Here is a 21,821-nt window from a genome sequence, read left to right as displayed (position 1 = left end):
AATATGGTGAATTGTGGGTTTTGCCTTTTTAAATCCCCAAAACCATAACTAGGGGCCATTTTTCTGGAAACTCCGAGATAGAATTGGCCAGAGAGTCCATCAACCTGACCAGTATTTAATTAAAGCTTCCTTCAAATTTGACTTCGAATTGTGATGGTGGTCTTATTCTGGATTGGTAGGGTTAACACAACTGAGGCCAGAGACCTTGCCTCCCCCACCTCCACTGCCCCCCAAAAGTGAATGCATTAGGGACAGAATATAAATAAATGAACCAAGAAAACTACATTCCATCATTCATCAAGTTTGTGTAAAAAATGCAGGGACCCCAAATTTAAGAGCCCAAATTATTGTTGAAAGCTGATTAACAGGAATTGGCTTGAGCTCAGACTAAGGCAAGTTAGGCAGCAGCCTACTTGAGAACCAGTCTTGGGACCTGAAAGCAAAGCAGTCAATTAGGCCAGTTACTGAGTGCCCTGGCAACCATTATTTGCACTGGCAAGGAAAAGCATTCCTACAGGATGTTGCAAAGAACCAATAATAGTTCCAAAGATTCAAACTGGTCACACAGAAAAATGTTAGTAAGTACTATTTCTAATAATGTCTAATATTGACTGTGTGCTTAGTGTACACCACACACCAGACAAAGTGGATTATCTCTCTTATCCTCAAGCAATCCACAGAAATAAGGAAGACTGCTTGACACTGTTCATTACCAAGGTTTCACGGCATGTGCTGCAGTGTGAAAAGGATCAGCTTTCGATACACAAAAGAACAAAGCAGGGGAGTGGAAAAAAAGAGCTGTGACAAGAATGGTTTATCTGTTTGAGGTTTTTGTGGCAAGAGAAGCTGGAACCTTAGCTCCCTTTAAGCCTCCTTTAAATGAATTTAGTTGCTCACAGTTTTAAATATATGCACCACCTCTCCTAGTCCCTTTTCATATTTAAATCAAGTTCTGCTTAGCATGTATAGTAGGGTGGAGTCCAACCCATAAGAAAGATTTCTAGTGGAGTTGCTTACCCTGGGGGTTCAGACAGAGAGGAAAAAGTGAGGCAGGCGAGATGTAGACACCAAGCACCCTTCCAGAGACTAGGTGCCAGGAAGTGACACAAAATGCCCTTCGGAGCTGGAAGTAGATCACAGGAGGTGTGGTTATGCCATGTGTCCCTAAAGGCCCAGGGGCAGTGCAGCATAGAGGAACAAGTCTAGGCCCTAGATGAGCACAAACACACACAACCCTGCAAAATCTAGGTCTGCCTCTTACTATCAGTGTGTATGCAAATCAGTTGCATTTTACCTGTGTGTGATATGTATCTTTGTGTGTTGGGGGGAGTGTGTGTGTGTGTGTGTGTGTGTGTGTGTGTGTGTGTCCATGCACTCAAGTGTACATGTGTTTATTGCAAGGAGGGAGCAGTCTTTTTTTTGTATTTTTCTATTTTATTTAATGCTTATTTGGGCACATTATAATTTTTTATTATTTATTTTTAAATTTAAATTTAAATTAGAAACAAGGTTGCTTCACAAGTCAGTTCCAGGTCCCTCTCCATTTCCCTCCCCTCCTCCCCTGCCCTCTCCCCAACCCCCCCCCAATATCCCCTCATTTCCCCAGGGAGGATGAGGCCCTCCATGGGGGGTGTCAATAGTCTGTCATTTCATCCAGGGCAGGGCCTAGACCCTCCCCCAAGAGTCCAGGGTGAGAGTGCATCTCTCATTGTTGGATGGGAATCCAAAGTCCATTTGTATACTCGGGATAAATACTGATTTACTGTCCAAGGCCCAATAGATTACCTAGGCCTCCTCACTGACACCCACATTCAGGGGGTCTTGATCAGTCCCATGCTGGATTCCCAGCCATCAGTCTGGGATTCAAGAGCTAACCCTTGTCAGGTCAGCTGTTTCTGGGGGTTAAACCAGCCCAGTCTTAACCCCTTTGCTCATCAGTCCTCCCTCTCTGTTACTGGATTTCTTGAGTTCAGCTCAGTGCTTAGCTGTGGGAGTCTGCCTCTTCTTCCATCAGCCACTGAATGAAATTTCTGTTTCCCAGACTCTCTAGCCATGGGATTGTAGGCTGGCACTCCCCAGATCTATGTCTAAAATCTATATATGAGAGAGTACATGTCATGTTTCTCTTTTTGTGACTGGGTTACCTCACTCAGGATGGTTTCTTCTAGTGCCATCCATAGGGAGCAGTCTTATATACAAACTTACAGCACAGTAGAGAAACCCCAGCTGTAAGAGTTTGTGTTTTTATAATTAGAGGTTGATGCCATCGGGGCAAGGTTGGGGCTGTAAGCCAGGACTAGAAAACAGGATACACCTGTGACAAGCAACTCACAGAGACCCCATGGGGGCTGGGGCCCAACACAGGTGTAAGCAATTACACTCCTGATATGTTTGCACTGGTGGGCTGTGTGTACATGGGTGAGTGTCTTGACTTTGCTGGGCCTCTACTCTCCATCTATGGAAAGAGGAAGAAGTTTTATGGAAGTGAAATGAATATGTAGAAAGCTCTTAGCAGTGTAGGACCTGTGCATCACATATAATAAGTAAATTAAGTAAACAGTAATTTTGCCCCCCACCCTGTGTGGACTACATTGCCTTTTGTGGAATTCTGGCCATCTCATCTTAGCTTTAGACACATAGTTATGGCCATTTTCTTGAGCTGATCTTTGAGAACACATGTCCTGCCCTCACATTTGGCTTAAGCTGTTGTCTCTTCCAGTCGGCCATAGACACAATTCTGAGGTACCATTCTGAAGGTACCTCACTGTCAACTGAGTATATCGAGTAATCTCACATGGGTGTTAGCCCACACAGCCCAGAATACCCTTCCACTTCTCTCCCACCAAGGCTTCCCCACCAGGACGTGGACCTCCTCTGAACACTGTGGGTCTTGCCGGAGTTTCCTCACAGGCCACAGTTCTCCATTGCCACAGGATCCCATCAGTGAAATCTTACTTCAAGAAAGAACTCACCAAGGCAAGCACAGAGTTTCCCAAACTTCCACTTGGCAGAAGCGCTCAATGAGACGCGACAAACCAACCCAACAGCTGTTTCCCGCCTTGGTCCCACACCTAGTCAATTCAAGTCTCCAGAACGACAGCTGGGAATCCATGAGAGATTGCTGCTCCTTCACTGGTATTCAGAAACAAAAGGAGGAAGGGGACCTATGGAATGGGACAAGGGAAGGTAATGGGGGCTGAACATGAGCTAAGTAGAGTAACATACATGTAAGCTTTTCATAATGATGCTTATGTTGTTCATTAACAAAAATTAATTCATTAAAATACATGAATAAATTGTTTTTGTTTTGAGACAGGTCTCTCTACATAGCTATTTCTGTTCTGGAACTCACCATGTAGCTCTGGCTGTCTTGGAACTCACTATTCAGTCAAGGCTATCCTGGAACTCATTGTGTAGCCCTGGCTGTCCTGGAACTCACAGAGATCCACCTGCCTGTGGCCTCCTACGAGCCAGGATTAAAAGCATACACCACCATACCCAACTAAAAGCAATTTATTTTGATACAGGGTCTAACTGTCTAGCTCTTGCAGGCCTGCAACTCTCTATGTAGACCAGGCTAGTCTTGAACTCACAGAATTCCACCTGCCTCAGCTTCCTGAGTGCTGACATTAAAGGTGTTGCACTTTCATGACTGGCAAAAACATTTTTTTAAGTGAACAAAACTCAACTCTTCGGCCGGGCGGTGGTGGTGCATGCCTTTAATCCCAGCACTCGGGAGGCAGAGGCAGGCAGATCTCTGTGAGTTCGAGGCCAGCCTGGTCTACAGATCGAGTTCCAGGACAGCCTCCAAAACAATACAGAGAAACCCTGTCTTGTAAAAACCAAACAAAAACAAAAACAAACAAAAAACCTCAACTCTTCTATTTGTGCTCTTGAAACAGTAAACACAATCTTTAGGACTGGCTGGACTCTGGGGAAGTCTCTATCAAGGGCCTCATGGGACCCCATCCTTTATCTCTGAAGCATTGACTATCAGCGGATTCTACAAGAGGAGGAAGTCTGTCTCTGGTTGTGTATCCTCTGCTGAGCCCACCACACCCCAAGAGATGATTCCAAACCCAGGGTCACAGAGATGGCCCTGGCAAATCTTGGTGGGTCTCTAAACAAAACAGACTGACAGAAACATGACAGAGATTTTGTGGAGGGTTGGCAGGGATGGTAGGGAAGTGGCAGTGGGTGTTCATGCGCAGTGCACATATGTAAAATTGTAAAAAAGAAAACAGTAAGGCCTGGAGAGATGGCTCGGTGGTTAAGGGCACCAGCCACTCTTGCAGAGGACCTGGGTTCAGTTCCCAGCGCCCACACATCAGTTTCAGTTCCAAGGGATCTGATGCCATCTTCTGGCCTCCATGGGCACACACGTGATGCATACATGTAGGCAAAACATTCATACACATAAAACAAATCTTTTAAAAACAGATATTGTAAGGATCTCTTTATCAGTGACACCTTTTTTGCATCTCTGGTTTATTGAGATGTTTCTGTATGTATGCCAGGTTGACCCTGAACTCACGGCCCTCCTGCCTCAGACTATGTGTTGAGATTACCAGAATGTGCCTTCATACTCGGTTTTCTGGTTGTTCTTACAGACAAAGAAAATCCTCTGTGCTGGCTTTGGTTGTTTCCTTGGAAAGGGGATGCAGGAAGGAACGCTTACTCTCTCCCTTGCCGCCACATGCCTAACTGCATGCTCCGCTTCCTTTACGCCGGGCTTTAGAGTTGCTTCCTAGCACACACAGTCTGGACTCGAAAGCCATGCTTTTTAAATATTTTTATTTATTTTACAAGTGTGGATATTTTTCCTGCATGTGTGTCTGTAAACCACATTCGTGACCCAATGCTCTCAGTGGCCAGAAGTGGGTATGGATCACCCCCCACCCCCCACCCCACAACGAGAGTTACAGATGGTTGTGAGCTACCATGTGAGGGCTGGGAATGGAACCTGGGTCCTTTGAACAAACAGCCTGTTCTCTTAACCACTGAGCCATTTCTTCAGAGCCTCCAGCCCCTCATCTGAGGACTAAGCACCACAGCTGCGTGATCTTCTCCATACTACTTTAAAATTGGGTTTCTGGCATTAGACAGACCAACATTGTTCTAGATAACAACAGATTTACGTTTTTCCTCTCCCAACATGGGAAGAAGCCTTTACAACGTGACAGGGAGCGTAGAGAACAGTCTGCAAGAGGGACGAAGCCCCGAAAAGCTGTGTGTAGGTCGGTCTGCCACAGTCTGAGAATCAGCCCTTGGCCGCCGCATCAGCACCACCTGAAATCTTCGCTGGCTCTGAGAACGCGATGGCAATCTTTCCAGCCACGGGCCCGTGGTTCTGCTTTCCCAGAGGCTCTAGCAGATGTCTGCTCACATGCTCTGACTCAGTGAAGTCTGCAGGCAGCTTCGCTTCCCCGGGAACTTGTGCCGAGGGCGTTTGTTACCCACGTTGCCCTAGCAGCTGCTGCTATACAACTCCAGCTAAGAAGTCCCGACTGAGGCCTGTCTCGGGGTGGATGCTGTCCTCCTGAGGGTGGCCTGACTGCTATGGGGGTACATGTCCATCTTCCTGGGTGGTGGTGGTTGGGGTGCTGTATGGCAAGCTGTTGAGACACTCGTGAACAGGACGCGTTTAAGTCTATAATGGAGCGCTGGGCAAAACGGTGGGAGCCTGTCACCCTAGCACTCTGGGAGGCTGCGGCAGAAGGATTGAGACTTCAGTGCCAGCCTGAGCTACACGGGGTTGGGGTGGGCAGCATTCTGTGGTGTGTCTGGACGTGAAGCCTCTGAACAAATTTCTGCTAGGCAGAGCTTTTATGCTTGCAAGCTCTGACAGTGAGCTGACTCACTCTGGCGGCCTTCCAGGGGACTTTCTGGCTCGTCTCTGTAGAGTCCTCTCCACAGCTCATCTTGAGCTTCTCTGCAGCTGATGACACAGTTGACCTTGCCCTGTCGAATGAATTACTCCTTTAAAGACCAGGGGTGCTTTTGCTATCCTACGGCATTCTGTGTTCTAATAGTTTGTTTCCAACGCTGCTCACTAACCACACAGGGACTCTGCAAGAGAAATGGGAAGAATTTTTTTTTAATGGAGGAAAAATTTTGCTGTGGAACCATACAGAATTAATTCTCACTACTCACCTCGTGGGGCGTCTGTTTTTACCTGGGGTTCACCGTGTCATTCCTCTTCCCTCTGTAAATCACTGAAGGGGCAAGGGAGAGGACCCAGGTAAGAGCCATCACAAGTGCAGACGTTGCCTTAAGCACTCAGAGTTTATTAGTGTTGGTGGTCAGATTGCTATTTCTGTATTACTTCACAGAAAACCAGGAGGAAAGTGAGCTGCCAAACTGTTCAAAGAGACCAGGAGTTTCTGACTGACTAGTGTGACTAAATGCCCGTTTCCTGAAATGAGCTCTCTGAGCTCACACCACTGACTGGATGAGGAACATTCCTTTCACTTGCTGCCTCCCCTGAAAGCTCCACCACTTCAGTCCTTCAGGCCTTTGCAGAAGGGGAACATAAATCCTCAACTGCTGAGGGTGGGCGGGGAGGAAAGTCCCCAGAACTCCCAAAGGCTGGGCAGGTGACACAGAGTGCACAGACTGTCTACCTCTCGTTTTTTCCTCCAAGCAGACACCAAGTTTCCAGCAACAAAGGAGCTCTCCTTAGTTACAGCCTTGGACTTGAGACTGCTTCACCCTGGGAGGCTTGTTAAAACAAAGTTGCTGGGCTTAACCTCTGAATTTCCCAGTTACTAGGCCATTGGCCAAATGCCCAGGACAGCTTTTCTTTTCTTCCTTCCTTCCTTCCTTCCTTCCTTCCTTCCTTCCTTCCTTCCTTCCTTCCTCCCTCCTTTCTCTCTCTTTTCCTCCCTCCTTCCTTTTTTTTCTTCAAGATAGAGCTTCTCTGTGTAGCCTTGGCTGTCCTGGAACTCACTCTGTAGACCAGGCTAGCCTCACAGAGATTCACCTGCCTCTGCCCCATGAGTGCTGGGATTAAAGGGGTGTGCCACCATTGGCAAGAGGACATTTCTAAAAGCTTACCAGGAAACACTAGTGATGTTAAACTCACACTTTGAAAACCAACGTGTTAAAGTATTATGGGCTCTCAGGTTAAAATTTAATTACATTAGAAGTGACACATTAAAATGTTAATATCAAAAAATGTTAATATCTAGAACATAATAGAGAGTTATGGGATGAAATTGATCCTGAGTTAATAACTACCACTTACTAATTACTACAGGCCTCTTACTGTGTACAATTAATTACATTTCATCTAACCCTTATTATGTTTCATAAAGTGACTGTTACTTCAGTTTTCAAATGAGGAAAACTAGGCTTAGGGAATTTAATTCGACTAAGGGCAAATAAGGGCAGCTGGATTTGAATCCAAAACTGTCTCTCAGGCAGTTAATTCAGCTGGTATTGAGGTATAAATCCCAGCATTTGGGAGGTAGAGGCAGGCAGAATGCTGTGAATTTAAGGCCAATCTGGTCTACATAGTGAGTTTCAGGCTTGATGAGGCTACATAGGAAGATCCTGACTTTCTGCCCCACCCCTCAACAAAAAGGACAAAATTTAGGATAATCCAAGAATCCAGAAAGACGGAAAGCCTTAAGCAAACAGAATCCAGGTCAGGGGGCCCTAGCTAGCCAGGCTCTTGATCTGACCAGTCCTGTACTGAAGGAGGAGAATGATGAAATCCAGAAATTCTTCTTAGATATGATTGCCACAGTCCTGCAGAGGCTGTCAAATGACTTACTCAGGGGGGGGGGTGGCTGATTCTCTCAAGGCTGATATTCAAAACATGTTCAGCCTGCACCTCATTAGCGGTGTGGAGCCTCTGCCCCTGCCAAGTCACAATGCGCCTTTGATGGGGCAAGAGGGGGGGCATGGGGAGCATGGGGGGGAGCCCTGCTTACAGCAGCAGTTCTCAGCCCTGGGCTCCCTTTAAAATCATCAGAGGAGCTTTAAAAAACCCTGTCTCCCAGTCTTTACCTTCAAACAGCGATGCCAGATCTGGGGCCAGAGCCCCAGCAACATTTAAGGTCTCCAAGGAATTTTAATGTGCAACAAAGCTGGATCATCTTCTCAAGTATGTATGAGGGGAGGGGGGAGTAATCAGCTGCCCTCTAAAGACACTGTATTTTTCTTTGCGATTCTAGAAGACTAAAAAGACTTGGACATCTAAAGGAATTCATCTCAGTTTGTGCAATGTGAAGGGACGCACCCTAACAAGGGAAGGACTATGGGGAGCAGGACACGCTTGCATCAAAGAAACGCTTGGCATTCTTAGTAATTATAGCATTAGCTTTGATCATGATTTCCTTAACTATAAAACACAGCATCACAAATTCTCTCCCATCTCTATCCGTGGTGTGGGCGATGGATCACTTACCCATCCCAAGTGTACTTCCAGAGCAGGTGACTGTAGGAAAAAAAGGTGCAAATACAGTCATTGATGTATTTATTTATGGGGTGCGTGCGTGTGCGTGCAGGCCTGAGGCTGATACCAGGCCTTTTTCTTTGCCGTTCTCCACCCTTCATGCCTGAGACAGCATCTCTCTCCCTAACCTGAAGCTCACTGATTTGATTCTGTTGACTAACAAGCTCAGGGATCTGCTTATCACCCGCTTCCCACCCATCGCTGGGGCTACAACTGGGTGCTGTCGTGCTCAGCTTTTACTTCTGGGGATCCAAACTCAGGTCCTTAGCATTGTGTGGCAGGCACTTTCCCATGAGCCCTCTTCCTAGCCCTGCTGGTGTATTTCAGATGGAAAAGCTAGCCACTTAAAAAAGAAAAAAAGAGCTGGGCATGGTGGTGCACACTTGTAATCCAAGCTTACTGAGGCAGCTGAGGCCAGTTTGGGCAATTTGGCAAGCCACTGTTTCAAAATACAGTTTTAAGAGAAGGCTACGAGAAGGCCTGGGGGCAGTGTGTGTGTGTGTGTGTGAGTGTGTGTGTGTGTGTGAGTGTGTGTGTGTGTGTGTAGAGAGAGAGAGAGAGAGAGAGAGAGAGAGAGAGAGAGAGAGAGAGAGAGAGAGAGAGTGCATGTGTGTATGAGCTCAGCAGTATGGTACTTGTCTAGCACAATGCCCTGAGTCTAATCTCCGGAACTACTAAAAAAAAAAAAAAACAATAAATGGAAAGTAGGCCAAAGATAAAGGAGAAAAAGCTCACGCAAGGGAAGGCCATGTTGAGGTAGGCAAGCATAGTGAGCGGTTGACAGCTTGGGACTCTGCTAGGTTCAGGCTGTACACATAGTCCCCTCTTCTGCTGACGGCAGCCTAGCTCCGTTGCCTGAACAGGGTATGCACACATACACCCCTCTCCAAACAACACATCTAGCAACCCCAGGCCCACATTTCACCAAGCTCACATATACCCCTCCCTGACGATGGAATGGGTTTTTCTTTCCTAAGAACAACCAAACTTGGACAATTTCCATTAAAAAATATTCCAAATGTACTAAGGTGGAAAGGATGACCTTGACTGAACTGGTTTAGGGCACACGAGCAGTGGGGCAAACTATGTCCTCCAATGGTGCTTTTAGGAAGACTCCGATTACCATTCATTGTCTATGCATAATTGAACCTGTATACAATTTAGTGACTTTTGGGGGAATTGTTGGAGATACAGACTAGGGAACTGTTGAGTCTCAGTTTCCTTATTTATAAATTGGAGACAGTAAGGTCTGCTGAATCTACTTCAATCAGATATAACTGTGATGACACTTGTCAAGATGTGAACTATTCAGCTAGCATGATGCTGTTATTGAGTGGTAAGCTTGTCTTCTAAAGAGCTCATCTGTAGCCCAAGAATACACTCTCTTCTCAGAAGGCTGTGCTATGGATCCGTTTTTTTTGGGGGGGGGCAAGGTTAAAAAAAATCAGAGCATGGGGGTTGGAGAGATGGCCCAGCGGCTACGAGCACTGGCTGCTCTTCTAGAGGTCCTGAGTTCAACTCCCAGCATCCACATGGCAGCTCACAGCTGTTTGTAGCTCCAATTCCATGGGATCTGATACTTTCACACCAATGCACAAAATAAAGTTTAAAATTATTTTTTAAAAATCAGAGCATGAAAAACCCCTTTAGGAAGTGTAAGGATTCAGGCATTATGCTGGCCTGCCCCTGTCACCTGCAGAATGCACTCAGGCAGTGCTCTGGTCAGCCCAGGGTTCCATGAGTACTAGTCTGCACGCATGTGCAAGAGAGCCCTTTAAAGGACAGGCCCCGCCCACTTACTCTCTCTTTCCATTCTCCTTCCTGCTCTTCTACCTCTCTAGTCTCCTCTCTGCTCTTTTCCAGCTGCCTTCCGGTTCTGTTTCCGCTGTTCCCCTCGGGCAGACAGGACTTTTCCCGCCTCCCTCTTCTCTTCTGTCCTCTCTGTCTCTGTCTCTTTATCTCTTTTCTCTTTTCTTCCCCTCTCCCCCCTTTCTAATAAAACTTCTCACTTAAGCTCTGTCTGCCCGGCGTGTTTGTCTGTCTGTCCCCCACCTCGGTCACCCTCACCTGCCATGGAATCCACCATGGTCCCCCACCCAAGGTCCCCCCTGGAGCTTTATAATAACAGGGGGCCATGCTCTGTCTCCAAGGGCCATCTTGGACTTGTCACCTACATTGAATTAGAAAAATGAATGACGGCTTATCAGAAAAGGCGCATGAGTCATCTTTCTCTTTCTTGTGTTCACCTGCAAAATTCTAGGACCTCATTGTTGCTTTTCTCTTCTCTCTCTCTTAGAAGTACATGAAAAATATATGACTGCCCTGGGCAAGATAGCAGAAGGTGCTGAAACACAGAACAAAGAGTTGCTCATGCCTCCTGCCGGCTCTAGTGAGATGGCCTGGCTGACAGCCCTGGTTTGTGATCAGTCTGTCTCCCCACTCATGTTTCCAGCCCTAATTCATGATTTATAAATTCCCCTTTCCTTGATCCTCAAACTTTCCTCCGTCCTCATTCTCAATCTGTGCAAATAAAAGTTCAAAACTGCGGGGGAGGGGGTGTTTTTGTTTTGGTTGGTTTTGGGGGCAGGGTTTCTCTTTGTAACAGAGCCCTGGTTGTCCTGGAACTCACTCTGTAGACCAGGCTGGCCTCGAACTCATAGAGAGCTGCCTGCCTCTGGCTCTCCAGTGCTGGGATAAAAGGTGTGCGTCATCATTGTCCAGCAAAGTTCAAGTCTTTTAAGGTTCAGTATGACAAGGTGTCAAATAACATCTCTAGACTATATTTGAAAATCTGTCCCCCAAACTCCCAGTCACTTTAATTCATTTTACTATGAAAATAGTAAGTATTTAGTCCTTTTCTCTGAAGGTGATGCAAAGGGCAGGGAGGGGCGCACAGGTCCACGTTAAATAACAAAACATTTCAACTGCGTTGAAAGTTAGTTTTTAGCTACAATCATCCGAGAAGGGGGAAGCTCAGTTGAAAAATGCCTCCATCAGAATGGGCTGTAGACAAGCAGGGCATTTTCTTGACTAGTGGCTGGTGTGGGAGGGTCCGGTCACTGTGAGTGGTGCCAGCCTTCGGTCGGGTTCTGTAAGAAAGCTGGCTGAGCAAACCATTGGAGAGCAAGCCAGCACGCAGTGCTCCTCTGTGGTCTCTGCCTCAGTTCCTGTCCTAACTTCCCTCTGAGACAGAAGTGCAAGCAAATAAACCATTTTCCTTCACAGGTTGCTTTGGTCATGGTGTTAAATCGTAACAGTAGAAACCCTGACTAATACACAGAGTGTGGGTGCCAGGGATTGAACCCAGGTCAGGTTAGTTTTTACTGTCAGCGTGACATAGTTTAATTCACCTGGGAAGCAGCAGCTTCTGTTGGGGAATTTTTCTCCATCAGACCGGCCTGTGGACATGTGGGTAACTGTCTTTTTCTGATGATTGATGTAGGCAGGCCCAGTACACCATGGGCAGTAAGATCCCTAGGCAGGTGGACCGGGGCTGTTGGAGCCTGAGAGCAAGCCAGGAAGCAGATTTCCTCTGTGTTTCCTGCCTCTACTGCTTGAGTTCCTGCCCTGACTTCCCTTGATGGGCTGTGACCTGTAAGTCACACAACCCTTTCCTCCCCTCCGTTGCTTTTGATCATGGTGTTTATCACAATAACAGAAAGCAAGCTAGAGTACCCCCGGGCCGTCTTACCAGCCCATGGGTTAGTTTTAATCTTCCTTTTGTGTTGTTCTTTTGGGTGCTGGAGCCTCGTGTTGCTATGCCAAGCACAGCAGCACCACTGAGCTACATTCAGCTCAAAGGTCAGTTTTAAAGTAAGGGTCATAACTTGATTTACCTGAATATATCTTTTTTGGACAGAATGTTAGCTTCAGTCCTGTTTCAGCAACTGGTGAGACCATCACTGTGTAGACATCCCCACAGGGGATGTCGGTGACGTCACAGAAACTTAGGCCAGCACTTGGGACACATGTGAAGATGCCTTTGGAGCCGTAGAGGTCAGTGCTATAATTGGCTGAGCCCCTGGAGGCTTGCCAGTGGATCCGGATGCCATTAGGGCCCAGCCTATATAATTTGACCCCCAGTGGGCAGCAGGCACCTACAGGATAAAAACAAGCCCGGAATCATTTATTTCATCATCACACGAGTACAGCCTTTGTTTATAATTACTACAGAAGGGAAAAGCATAAGTAGAGTCCTCTGCATAGAATGATTAATCTCTGGTTAGAACACAGCAAAGTTTGAAGGGCCGAGTGGGTTCTTTCCATGCCGAGCTACATGATCAGAAGTCCATGTGTGGGTGGGGAGGGCAGGGGTTTTAAATATAAAACACTGGTGAACCCAAGGTGTACAGCTGGCAGAGACATGCTGCACTGCTTAAGACGCAAGCGATGAGTCAAGTGCTACAGCCCTAACAAGAAATAGCACCATGTCCTGGCTTCATCTGACTTTAGTGGGACCAAACTTGAGTACATCATTGTGTTCACCTAGCAGCTGTGAGCAGGAGCGCATCTTGGAAACAGCCACCTGGGACTGACTAGTGAGCAAATTGGCTAGTCCATGCCTCATCCGTGCTAGCTGATTAGGCACTCTTGTGGTCCTGTTTCCCAAATATTTTGAGTGGGCCACATGTTAGGTATCAATCAGGGCAGCCGATGGTAGAATGCTAACTAAAATAAAGATCATATTGAATAAGTTTTTTAAACTGCAAGGGAGAATCAAGCTCATTTGATTTGTGCATGCTCTCTCTCTCTCCTTCTCTCTCTCTTCCCCTTCCCCTCCCTCCTTCTTCCCCTCCCTCTCCCCCTCCCTCTCTCTCTCTATCTGTGTGAAACTATGGTTATCTAGCAAGCCTCTTTGTCTCACCTCCTGAGTGCTGGGATGCCAGGCAGGAGCCTGATGTGAAAACTCACACTGTCAACTTGACAGGCTCTAGAATCACCCAGGAGACAAGCCTACAGGCATGTCAGTGAGGGATTATATACACGAAGTTAGCTTCAGGTGTGCCTGTGAGGGATTATTATCTAGATGGTTAGCTTCTGAAAATGTCTGTAAGGGATTGTCTAGACTGTGTTGTACGAGGTGGGAAGATGGGAAGATCCACCCTAAATGTGGGCTGTACCAATCCATCAGATGGGAGCCTGGGTATCATTAACAACAGAGAAGCTAGCCGACAATTCGACCAGCTCCTTCCTGCTGCCATGAATTCCTCACCATGAACTGAGAACAATCCTTCCTGCCATATATTTAAAAGTGATTTCATTGTTTATTAATTTCTTTTTAATTGTGGGTATGGGTGTGTGTGTGTGTGTGTGTGTGTGTGTGTGTGTGTGTGTGTGTGTGTGTATGTGACTGCAATACCTACAGAGGCTGGAAGAGGGCGAATTAGAGTTATGCTCAACATGGGTGCTGGGAACTGAACTTGGGTCCTCTGGAAGAGCAGTGGATGATCATTCCAGCACCTTAAGTTGTTTGGATTGGATTTTTTGTCAGACTTTTTTGTTTGTTTGTTTTCGTTTTTTCTAAACAGTGTTTATCTGTATAGCCCTGGCTGTCCTGGAACTCACTTTGTAGACCAGAATGGCCTCAAACTCTGCCTCCTGAGAACTGGGATTAAAGGTGTGTACCACTACCAGCAACTGACTTTTTGTCAGATATTTTGTCAAAGCAACAAGAAAACTAATAAACCTAGCTCAATTTATTCTTTTTGCTTATTGAAACATTGTTTTACTTTATTTTGTTTGAGATATGGTCTCATTTAGCACAGGCATCCCTGTAGCACAGGATGACTTTAATTTCCTGACCCTCCTGTCTGTCCTTCCCAAGTACAGAGGTTACAGCCATGAGCCACTTTTCCTGGACCGGACTGATTTAATTTATTCTTTTTTAAAAAAATGTTTTAGAGCTGACAAAGTGGTAAAGGTGCTTGCCCCCAATTCTGACCAACTGAATCCAGTCTCGGGCCCCACATGGTGGAAGGAGAGAACCAGCTCTTGTATGTTGTCTGTGACTTCCACAGGCATACGCTGACATGCTCATGGGAGCACACACAAAGTTAACTAATTAATGAAAATCTAAAGTTAGGTGGAAAAATAAGCAAGAGACCATCTTCTCAGACCCTGAAATGAAGATGAGACCAAGGCAACAAATATAACAGAAATTGGTGGCCAAAAGAAGGTATAAACCACCTCACACTTGTACAGAACGTTGTAGATGCTTTCAAGGGAGGCTAGGGAGATGCTGTTACCCTTATTTTTTTTCTTACCTAAAAGGAACTAGAATCATGGAAAATAAAGGCAACCCAGATTTAAGAAACCATTTCTAATTTAAGCTCCCAGTCAAGACATTCTCTACTGTCTCCAAGAAGCCAAAATTATATTTCAACTCCACTGCCCCAGGCCCAGGAAGAGATAACTAATAACCACCATGCAATTTCTCCTCTAGCCTGGAAGAAGTCTCTGGAGTTTTCTCTAAACAGCCCTCCAAGCAGCCGCCTCAGCAGGTGAGACTTATGTAAGAGGGCATCTTTGCCAGCCCCAGCTCTGCTTGCTGTTTCTTCCTGTCATTCCTGAGTGACTTGGTGTTTGTGGAAAGAAGCCTTTTTGCTCCTGTCTGGTGTGTGACAATGATAATCTACAGAAGGCTGCAATGGTTCAGAAGACAGAGAGAGAACACAGTGTGACAACAACGCAAACCAGGAAGAATGTATACGCTACCGCTTTCCAGTAACTCTGCCAGGCTGAGTTGCTCTTCGCTATAGATCTGCCATATTAAACAATCAAACAAAACAAAGCAAAGAACAGCATCCCGTTAGCTCAGACTCTTTACCAGGGGAAGCAATTCACCAAACACTGACAGAAACCTCTAAGCACTGAAGTTCCCAGTCAAAGGAACTGTAAACACAATAGAAAACACTCTGTGTGAAGAGGGCTGAGAGGATGGCTACGTCTGCCACACATGCATGAGTTGGATCTCCAGCATTCGTATAAAAACTGAGCATAGCAGCTCTGGATGGCACGTGCCTGTAATCCCAGCATTGGGGAGGCAAAGTCAGGGCCATCCTTGATGCTTGGTGTCCAGTCAATCTAGCCAAATCAGTGAGTTTCAGACTTGGTGAGAGAACTCACCTCAAAAAATAAGGCGATGAATGATTGAGGGTGACTGACAATATCAACTGTTTCCCCACCGCACACACTAAAGGTAATCCAAATTAATTTATTTTTATTTTGTGTGCACTGGTGTTTTGCCTGCATTTATGTCAGTATAAGGGTGTCAAATCATTTTCAGCTGGATTACAGACAGTTGGGAGCTGCCATGTGGGTTCTGGGAATTGAACCCAGGTCCTCTGGAAGAGCAGCCAGTGCTCTTAACTGCTGAGCCAACTCTTTTTAAATGGGAAGGATGGACTGGGCCTAGACTAGGGATCATGGAATCCTTATCAATTGTAATGGTTTCAGTGAGACTGGCCCCCATAGCCTCATGCATTTGAATGTTTGGTTCCCAGTTGATGGAACTATTTGGGAAGGATTAGGAGGTGTGGCCTTTTGGGAGGAGGTGTGTCACTGGGGGGTGGGGCTTGCCTTTGGATCAGAATGTAAAGCTCTCAGCTACTGCTCCAGCGCCATGGCCATCTCTTCTCACCTCATGATCATGGACTATCAACTAACTCTCTAAAACTGTAAGCAAGCCCTCAATTAAATGCCATCTTTTGTGTTGTCTTGGGTTGGCACACACCTATAATACCGACACTAGGGAGGTAGAGGCAGGCAGATCTCTGAGTTCAAGGCAAGTCCGGTCTACAGTGCAAGTTCCAGGTCATCCAGGGCTACACAGTTTTGTTTGAAAAACAAAAACCAAAACATAAACAAACAAAACCCATTGCCTTGTTCATACTGTCTCTTCACAGCAATAGAATAGTAATTAAGCAGCAGCAATAGAATAGTAATTAAGTAACAGCAATAGGATAGTAACTGAGGCATCAATACTGAAGATCTGGAATTCAGAATTCACTTACTGGAGGAATAGCTTTGGTAGGCGCAGTCTGCAGTCAGTCCAGTGGGGCTGACGGCTTTTAGTGCCACCGTGTAGTTGATGCCACATGCAATGCAACCCAGAAGGCAGTGGTTTTGATGGGTGTGACACTTAGACCGTCCGATGTGTGACTCCAGCGCAGTCACATAGGTTTGAGCCACTGTCCCAATAGTCCAGCTCACGTTGACTATAGACTGGGTGACCTGAACCACTGTCAGACCAGCTGGACAGCATGGCACTAAAATAAAAAAAAATTACTTGCAGAAGATAATCAGTAATGGGAATTTGAGGCTGCACTTTGGGTAAAACACTTGAATAGTAAGCAGACAACTGGAGTTCAATCCCTGGGAACTCGACGGTGGAAGCAGAGAAGGTACTCCAAAGCCCTCTGACCTCCACACACATCCTCCCCATCATACATGCACACTCACACACAATAATACATAAATAATCAAAGAATGGGATTTTGCCCATGTTTCATTCAAAATCCTAAATTTCCCATGTTTTCTCTTTTTAATGAGAATTTTCACTGAGTGGTGGTCATGGTACACACCTTTAATCCCAGCACTCAGGAGGCAGAGGTGGGTAGATCACTGTTAGTTAGAGGTCAGCCTGGTTTACAGAGCAAGTTCCAGGACAGCCAGGACTGTACAAAGAAGCCCTGTCTCAAAGAAAGAAAAAAGAAAATATTCATTTGTCCTTACCCTCTGATACATTTTGTTTTTTTAAATATTTATTTATTATGTATACAGCATTCTGGCACCTTTACACCAAATCTCATTATAGATGGTTGTGAGCCACCATGTGGTTGCTGGGAATGGAACTCAGGACCTTAGGAAAAGCAGCCAGTGCTCTTAACCTCTGAGCCATCTCTCCAGCCCCCCCATACATTTTGTAATATCAACAATATATAGTATTTTCTCCAAGAATGTAGCACCCTAGCATAGGCTTTAGATCATATGTTGTCTTTCCCATTTCTCTTTTATTTTTGAGTTGGTTAGTTTTCAAGTCTACATGTACCTTTAGATGATCTTAAATTTATTTTTAGCTTTTGAAAGACAGGGTTTCTCTGTAGCTTTGGAGCCTGTCCTGGAACTCATTTTATAGACTAGGTTGGCCTAGAATTCATAGAGATCTGCCTGCCTCTGCCTCCAGAGTGCTGAGACTAAAGGTGTGAGCCACCACTGCCCAGCTGACCTTAAACCTACCTTCTAATCTACCTTCCTCCAACTCCTGGAGTGCTAGGATTACAAGAGTATACCATCACACAGGATCACAGGTGTATGCATCGCACAGGATCACAGGTGTATACATCACACAGGATCACAGGTGCATACCATCACACAGGATCACAGGTGTATACATCACACAGGATCACAGGTGTATACATCACACAGGATCACAGGTGTACACCATCTCACAGGATCACAGGTGTATACATCACACAGGATCACAGGTGTACACCATCTCACAGGATCACAGGTGTACACCATCTCACAGGATCACAGGTGTATACATCACACAGGATCACAGGTGTACACCATCACACAGGATCACAGGTGTACACCATCTCACAGGATCACAGGTGTACACCATCTCACAGGATCACAGGTGTACACCATCACACAGGATCACAGGTGTATACATCACACAGGATCACAGGTGTACACCATCTCACAGGATCACAGGTGTACACCATCACACAGGATCACAGGTGTAAACATCACACAGGATCACAGGTGTATACATCACACAGGATCACAGGTGTACACCATCACACAGGATCACAGGAGTACACCATCACACAGGATCACAGGTGTACACCATCACACAGGATCACAGGTGTATGCATCACACAGGATCACAGGTGTATACCATCACACATGATCACAGGAGTATACATCACACATGATCACAGGAGTATACATCACACAGGATCACAGGTGTATACATCACACAGGGTCACAGGTGTAAACATCACACAGGATCACAGGTGTATACATCACACAGGATCACAGGTGTACACCATCACACAGGATCACAGGTGTATACATCACACAGGATCACAGGTGTACACCATCACACAGGATCACAGGTGTATACATCACACAGGATCACAGGTGTATACATCACACAGGATCACAGGTGTATACATCACACAGGATCACAGGTGTACACCATCACACAGGATCACAGGTGTACACCATCACACAGGATCACAGGTGTATACATCACACAGGATCACAGGTGTATACATCACACAGGATCACAGGTGTATACATCACACAGGATCACAGGTGTATACATCACACAGGATCACAGGTGTATACATCACACAGGATCACAGGTGTATACATCACACAGGATCACAGGAGTATACATCACACAGGATCACAGGTGTACACATCACACAGGATCACAGGAGTAAACATCACACAGGATCACAGGTGTATACATCTCACAGGATCACAGGTGTATGCATCACACAGGATCACAGGTGTATACATCACACAGGATTACAGATATAAATCATCACACAGGATTACAGGTGTATACATCACACAGGATCACAGGTGTACACCATCACACAGGATCACAGGTGTATACATCACACAGGATCACAGGTGTATACATCTCACAGGATCACAGGTGTATGCATCACACAGGATCACAGGTGTATACATCACACAGGATTACAGATATAAATCATCACACAGGATTACAGGTGTATACATCACACAGGATCACAGGTGTACACCATCACACAGGTTTATGTGGTACTTGGAATCCATTTCAGGGCTTCTCACATGCTAAGCAAGCACTCCCCCAATGCTAATAATATCCATATTAATGTAAGTACATTGTTAGATGTCTTTTGGGGAACGTTAAGATAAGATTCCATTGTGGAGCCCTTGGCTGATCTGGAACTCACTAGTTAGACCAGGTTGACCTTGAACGCATAGAAATTCACTTGCTTCTGCCTCCTTGAAGCTGGAATTAAAGGTGTATACCGCCAAGCCTGTCTGAGAAATGTTTTTCAAATACAGTGGTCTCAATCAATAACAGCTTCCTGTCATGGAGATCTTATTATGCCCCAGGCAGCATGTTTAATGATTTGCAACATAGTTAGCTTAGTGCTGGGCAGTGGTGGCCTTTAATTCCAGCACTCAAGGAAGAGACAAGTGAACCACTGATTTCAAATCCAGTCTTGTCTACAGAGTGAGTTCCACAACAGCCAGGGCTACACAGAGAAACCCTGTCGGGGTGGAGGTGGAGGTGGGGGAGAGTCATGTTTTTACTTGCCTCTTATTGATTAGGAAACTAAACTCAGAACATTTAAAAATATTTATTTCATTTTTAAGTGTGTGTGTGTGTGTGTATACACATGAGTACAGTTGCCTGTGGAAACCAGAAAAGGGTATTGGGTCCCTGAAGCTAGAGTTACTATTGTTTTTAGCTACCTGATGTGGGTGCTTGTAACTAAACTCAAGGGCAATAAATGCTTTTGAATCACTGATACATCTCTCCAGCCCTAGAAACTAAACTCAGAATGTGTTTTTTAGAGAAAAAAAATTGAAAGGGTTCAACTAGAGACAAGAATAATGAATCAGCTCACTTGGTTTCTTGTTAGCTGTTTTTTTATACAATGATCTATATATTTTATGAACATTGATGTTTTGCCTCCATGTATGTCTATGTGAGGGTGTTGGATCCCCTGGAGATAGAGTTACAGACAGTTGTGAGCTGCCATGTGGATACGATGGGAATTGAACCTGGGTCCTTTGGAAGAACAGTCAGTGTTCTTAACCACTGAACCATCTCTCCAGCTCCCTTGTTAACTGTTTTGGCTGTCATTTGGGATAACATAAATTCTAAGGAAGGTTTCTGCAAGGTAAGCATATTGTTCCTTGGATGTAAATGTTGGGCAAAACAAGGGAATTCTGAAGATATGCTTACAAAATGTGCAAAATGACAAGAGTTTCTTGTTTCCTTTAAGACTGGAACTCCTTGAAAGACCCCGAGCACTGTATTTCCATCATACTTAAGGAAGATTAAATAAAATTTGTGTCCTAAAGCAGGTCCTGAGGCTTCCCTTGGTCGTGTTGCTGCATACCTGTTTCCAGGGGCACACTGTAGCTGGGAAGGCTCTTCCCCACTGGAGTTTCAGCCACTGCAGTGACAGAGAACATGGAGCCACAGGGCAGGCCCCCAAGCACGCACGTCTCCCCGGTGCTGCTACACTGGAACATGCCCTTCTTCCCCTGGGCAGTCACCGTGTAAGTGGCGCCTTCATTAGCAGACTGCCAGTGCACGTTAATCGTGGAGAATGCATCCTTTGAAATATTTTTTATCTCAGGACTGCAAGGAGCTAAGAAGTGTTAGATTATTAACTTAAACACCAGAGTCAAAGATCACATGTGCCCTTTATTCCAAAATGGATTTGTCTCCCTCCCTCCCCCATCCTCCACAAAAAGACCATCAGGGCTGGGGATATGGCTCAGTTGGCAGAGGACTTGTCTTACACATACTAAGCCCTGGGTTTGATCCCCAACGCTGTGTCAACGAGGCTGGCAAGCACTCCTTGAATCCCAGCATTTGGGAGGCAGAGGCAGGAGGCCCAGGAGGTCAGATCCATCCTTGGCTGCACATTGAGTCTGGACAACCTGGGCTATAGGAGACCTCCTTCATAAAAGAAAGAACCAGGAATGGTGGGTTATGCCTGTAATCCCAGTACTTTTAAACTGAAACAGGAGGATTGCTGTGAGTTTAAGGCCACCCTAAGTTAAAAGACCCTGTCTAATAAATAAATAAATAAATAAATACATTTTTAAAAAAAGATCACCTGGTGTGGGAAGAGGAAAATGACAGTGTTAAAATGCATTATGTATTGGGGGCTGAAGAGATGACTCAGAGCAGTGAGTATTCTTTTAGAGGTCCTGATTTCAATTCTCAGCAACCACATGGTGGCTCAAAACCATCTATAATGAGATCTGGTGCCTTCTTCTAGTGTGCAGGCAGAACACTGTATACATAGTAAATAAATAAATCTTTAAAAATATATTATGTATGTATGAAATTTGTGGGAAAATATTCTTTCAAAAACCCAAACAACAGTTTTCAATTATATATGCATATAGGTCAAATTCACAGAACCTTTTTGCAGAAAAATGTTGACATTGGCAAAGGATATTAGGTTCCTGCAGTTTTTGGGCCAACTGGAAAATAAAACATTTTGAACTTCAAAATCCAAAATAACCAGGACACGCATCTGCTCACCTCGTGGAAAGCAGGCAGTCTCCAGTGACAACAGGAACCCGATGGCTGAGGTCA

At 45.5% G+C, this 21,821-nt stretch overlaps 1 protein-coding gene and 1 long non-coding RNA gene across 2 annotated transcripts in view; one reads left to right on the top strand and one right to left on the bottom strand.

Moving 5' to 3' along the window:
* Positions 1–4,703: 4,703 nt before the first annotated feature.
* Fndc7 (fibronectin type III domain containing 7) overlaps positions 4,704–21,821 on the bottom strand; it is a 35,858-nt gene continuing 18,740 nt past the window's right edge. Inside the window, exons 8-13 of the mRNA XM_005076653.3 lie at positions 20,605–20,859; positions 16,474–16,728; positions 12,298–12,558; positions 8,414–8,443; positions 6,154–6,215; positions 4,704–6,069 (exon numbers count right to left, since the gene is read on the bottom strand). Coding sequence (XP_005076710.1) covers positions 6,172–6,215; positions 8,414–8,443; positions 12,298–12,558; positions 16,474–16,728; positions 20,605–20,859 — 845 coding nt within the window. The 3' untranslated portion in view covers positions 4,704–6,069; positions 6,154–6,171. The remainder of the gene's footprint in view (positions 6,070–6,153; positions 6,216–8,413; positions 8,444–12,297; positions 12,559–16,473; positions 16,729–20,604; positions 20,860–21,821) is intronic.
* Positions 7,926–11,006, top strand: LOC106021636. Its single transcript, XR_001196855.3, has 2 exons — positions 7,926–8,110; positions 10,758–11,006. It is a non-coding gene; the product is annotated as an uncharacterized LOC106021636 (long non-coding RNA).

The sequence above is a fragment of the Mesocricetus auratus genome, unplaced genomic scaffold, assembly GCF_017639785.1.
Source record: "Mesocricetus auratus isolate SY011 unplaced genomic scaffold, BCM_Maur_2.0 Super-Scaffold_100009, whole genome shotgun sequence".
Classification (NCBI taxonomy): Eukaryota; Metazoa; Chordata; class Mammalia; order Rodentia; family Cricetidae; genus Mesocricetus; species Mesocricetus auratus.
The sequence above is the reverse complement of the archived record's forward strand: the minus strand, read 5'-3'. Positions and strand labels throughout refer to the sequence as shown.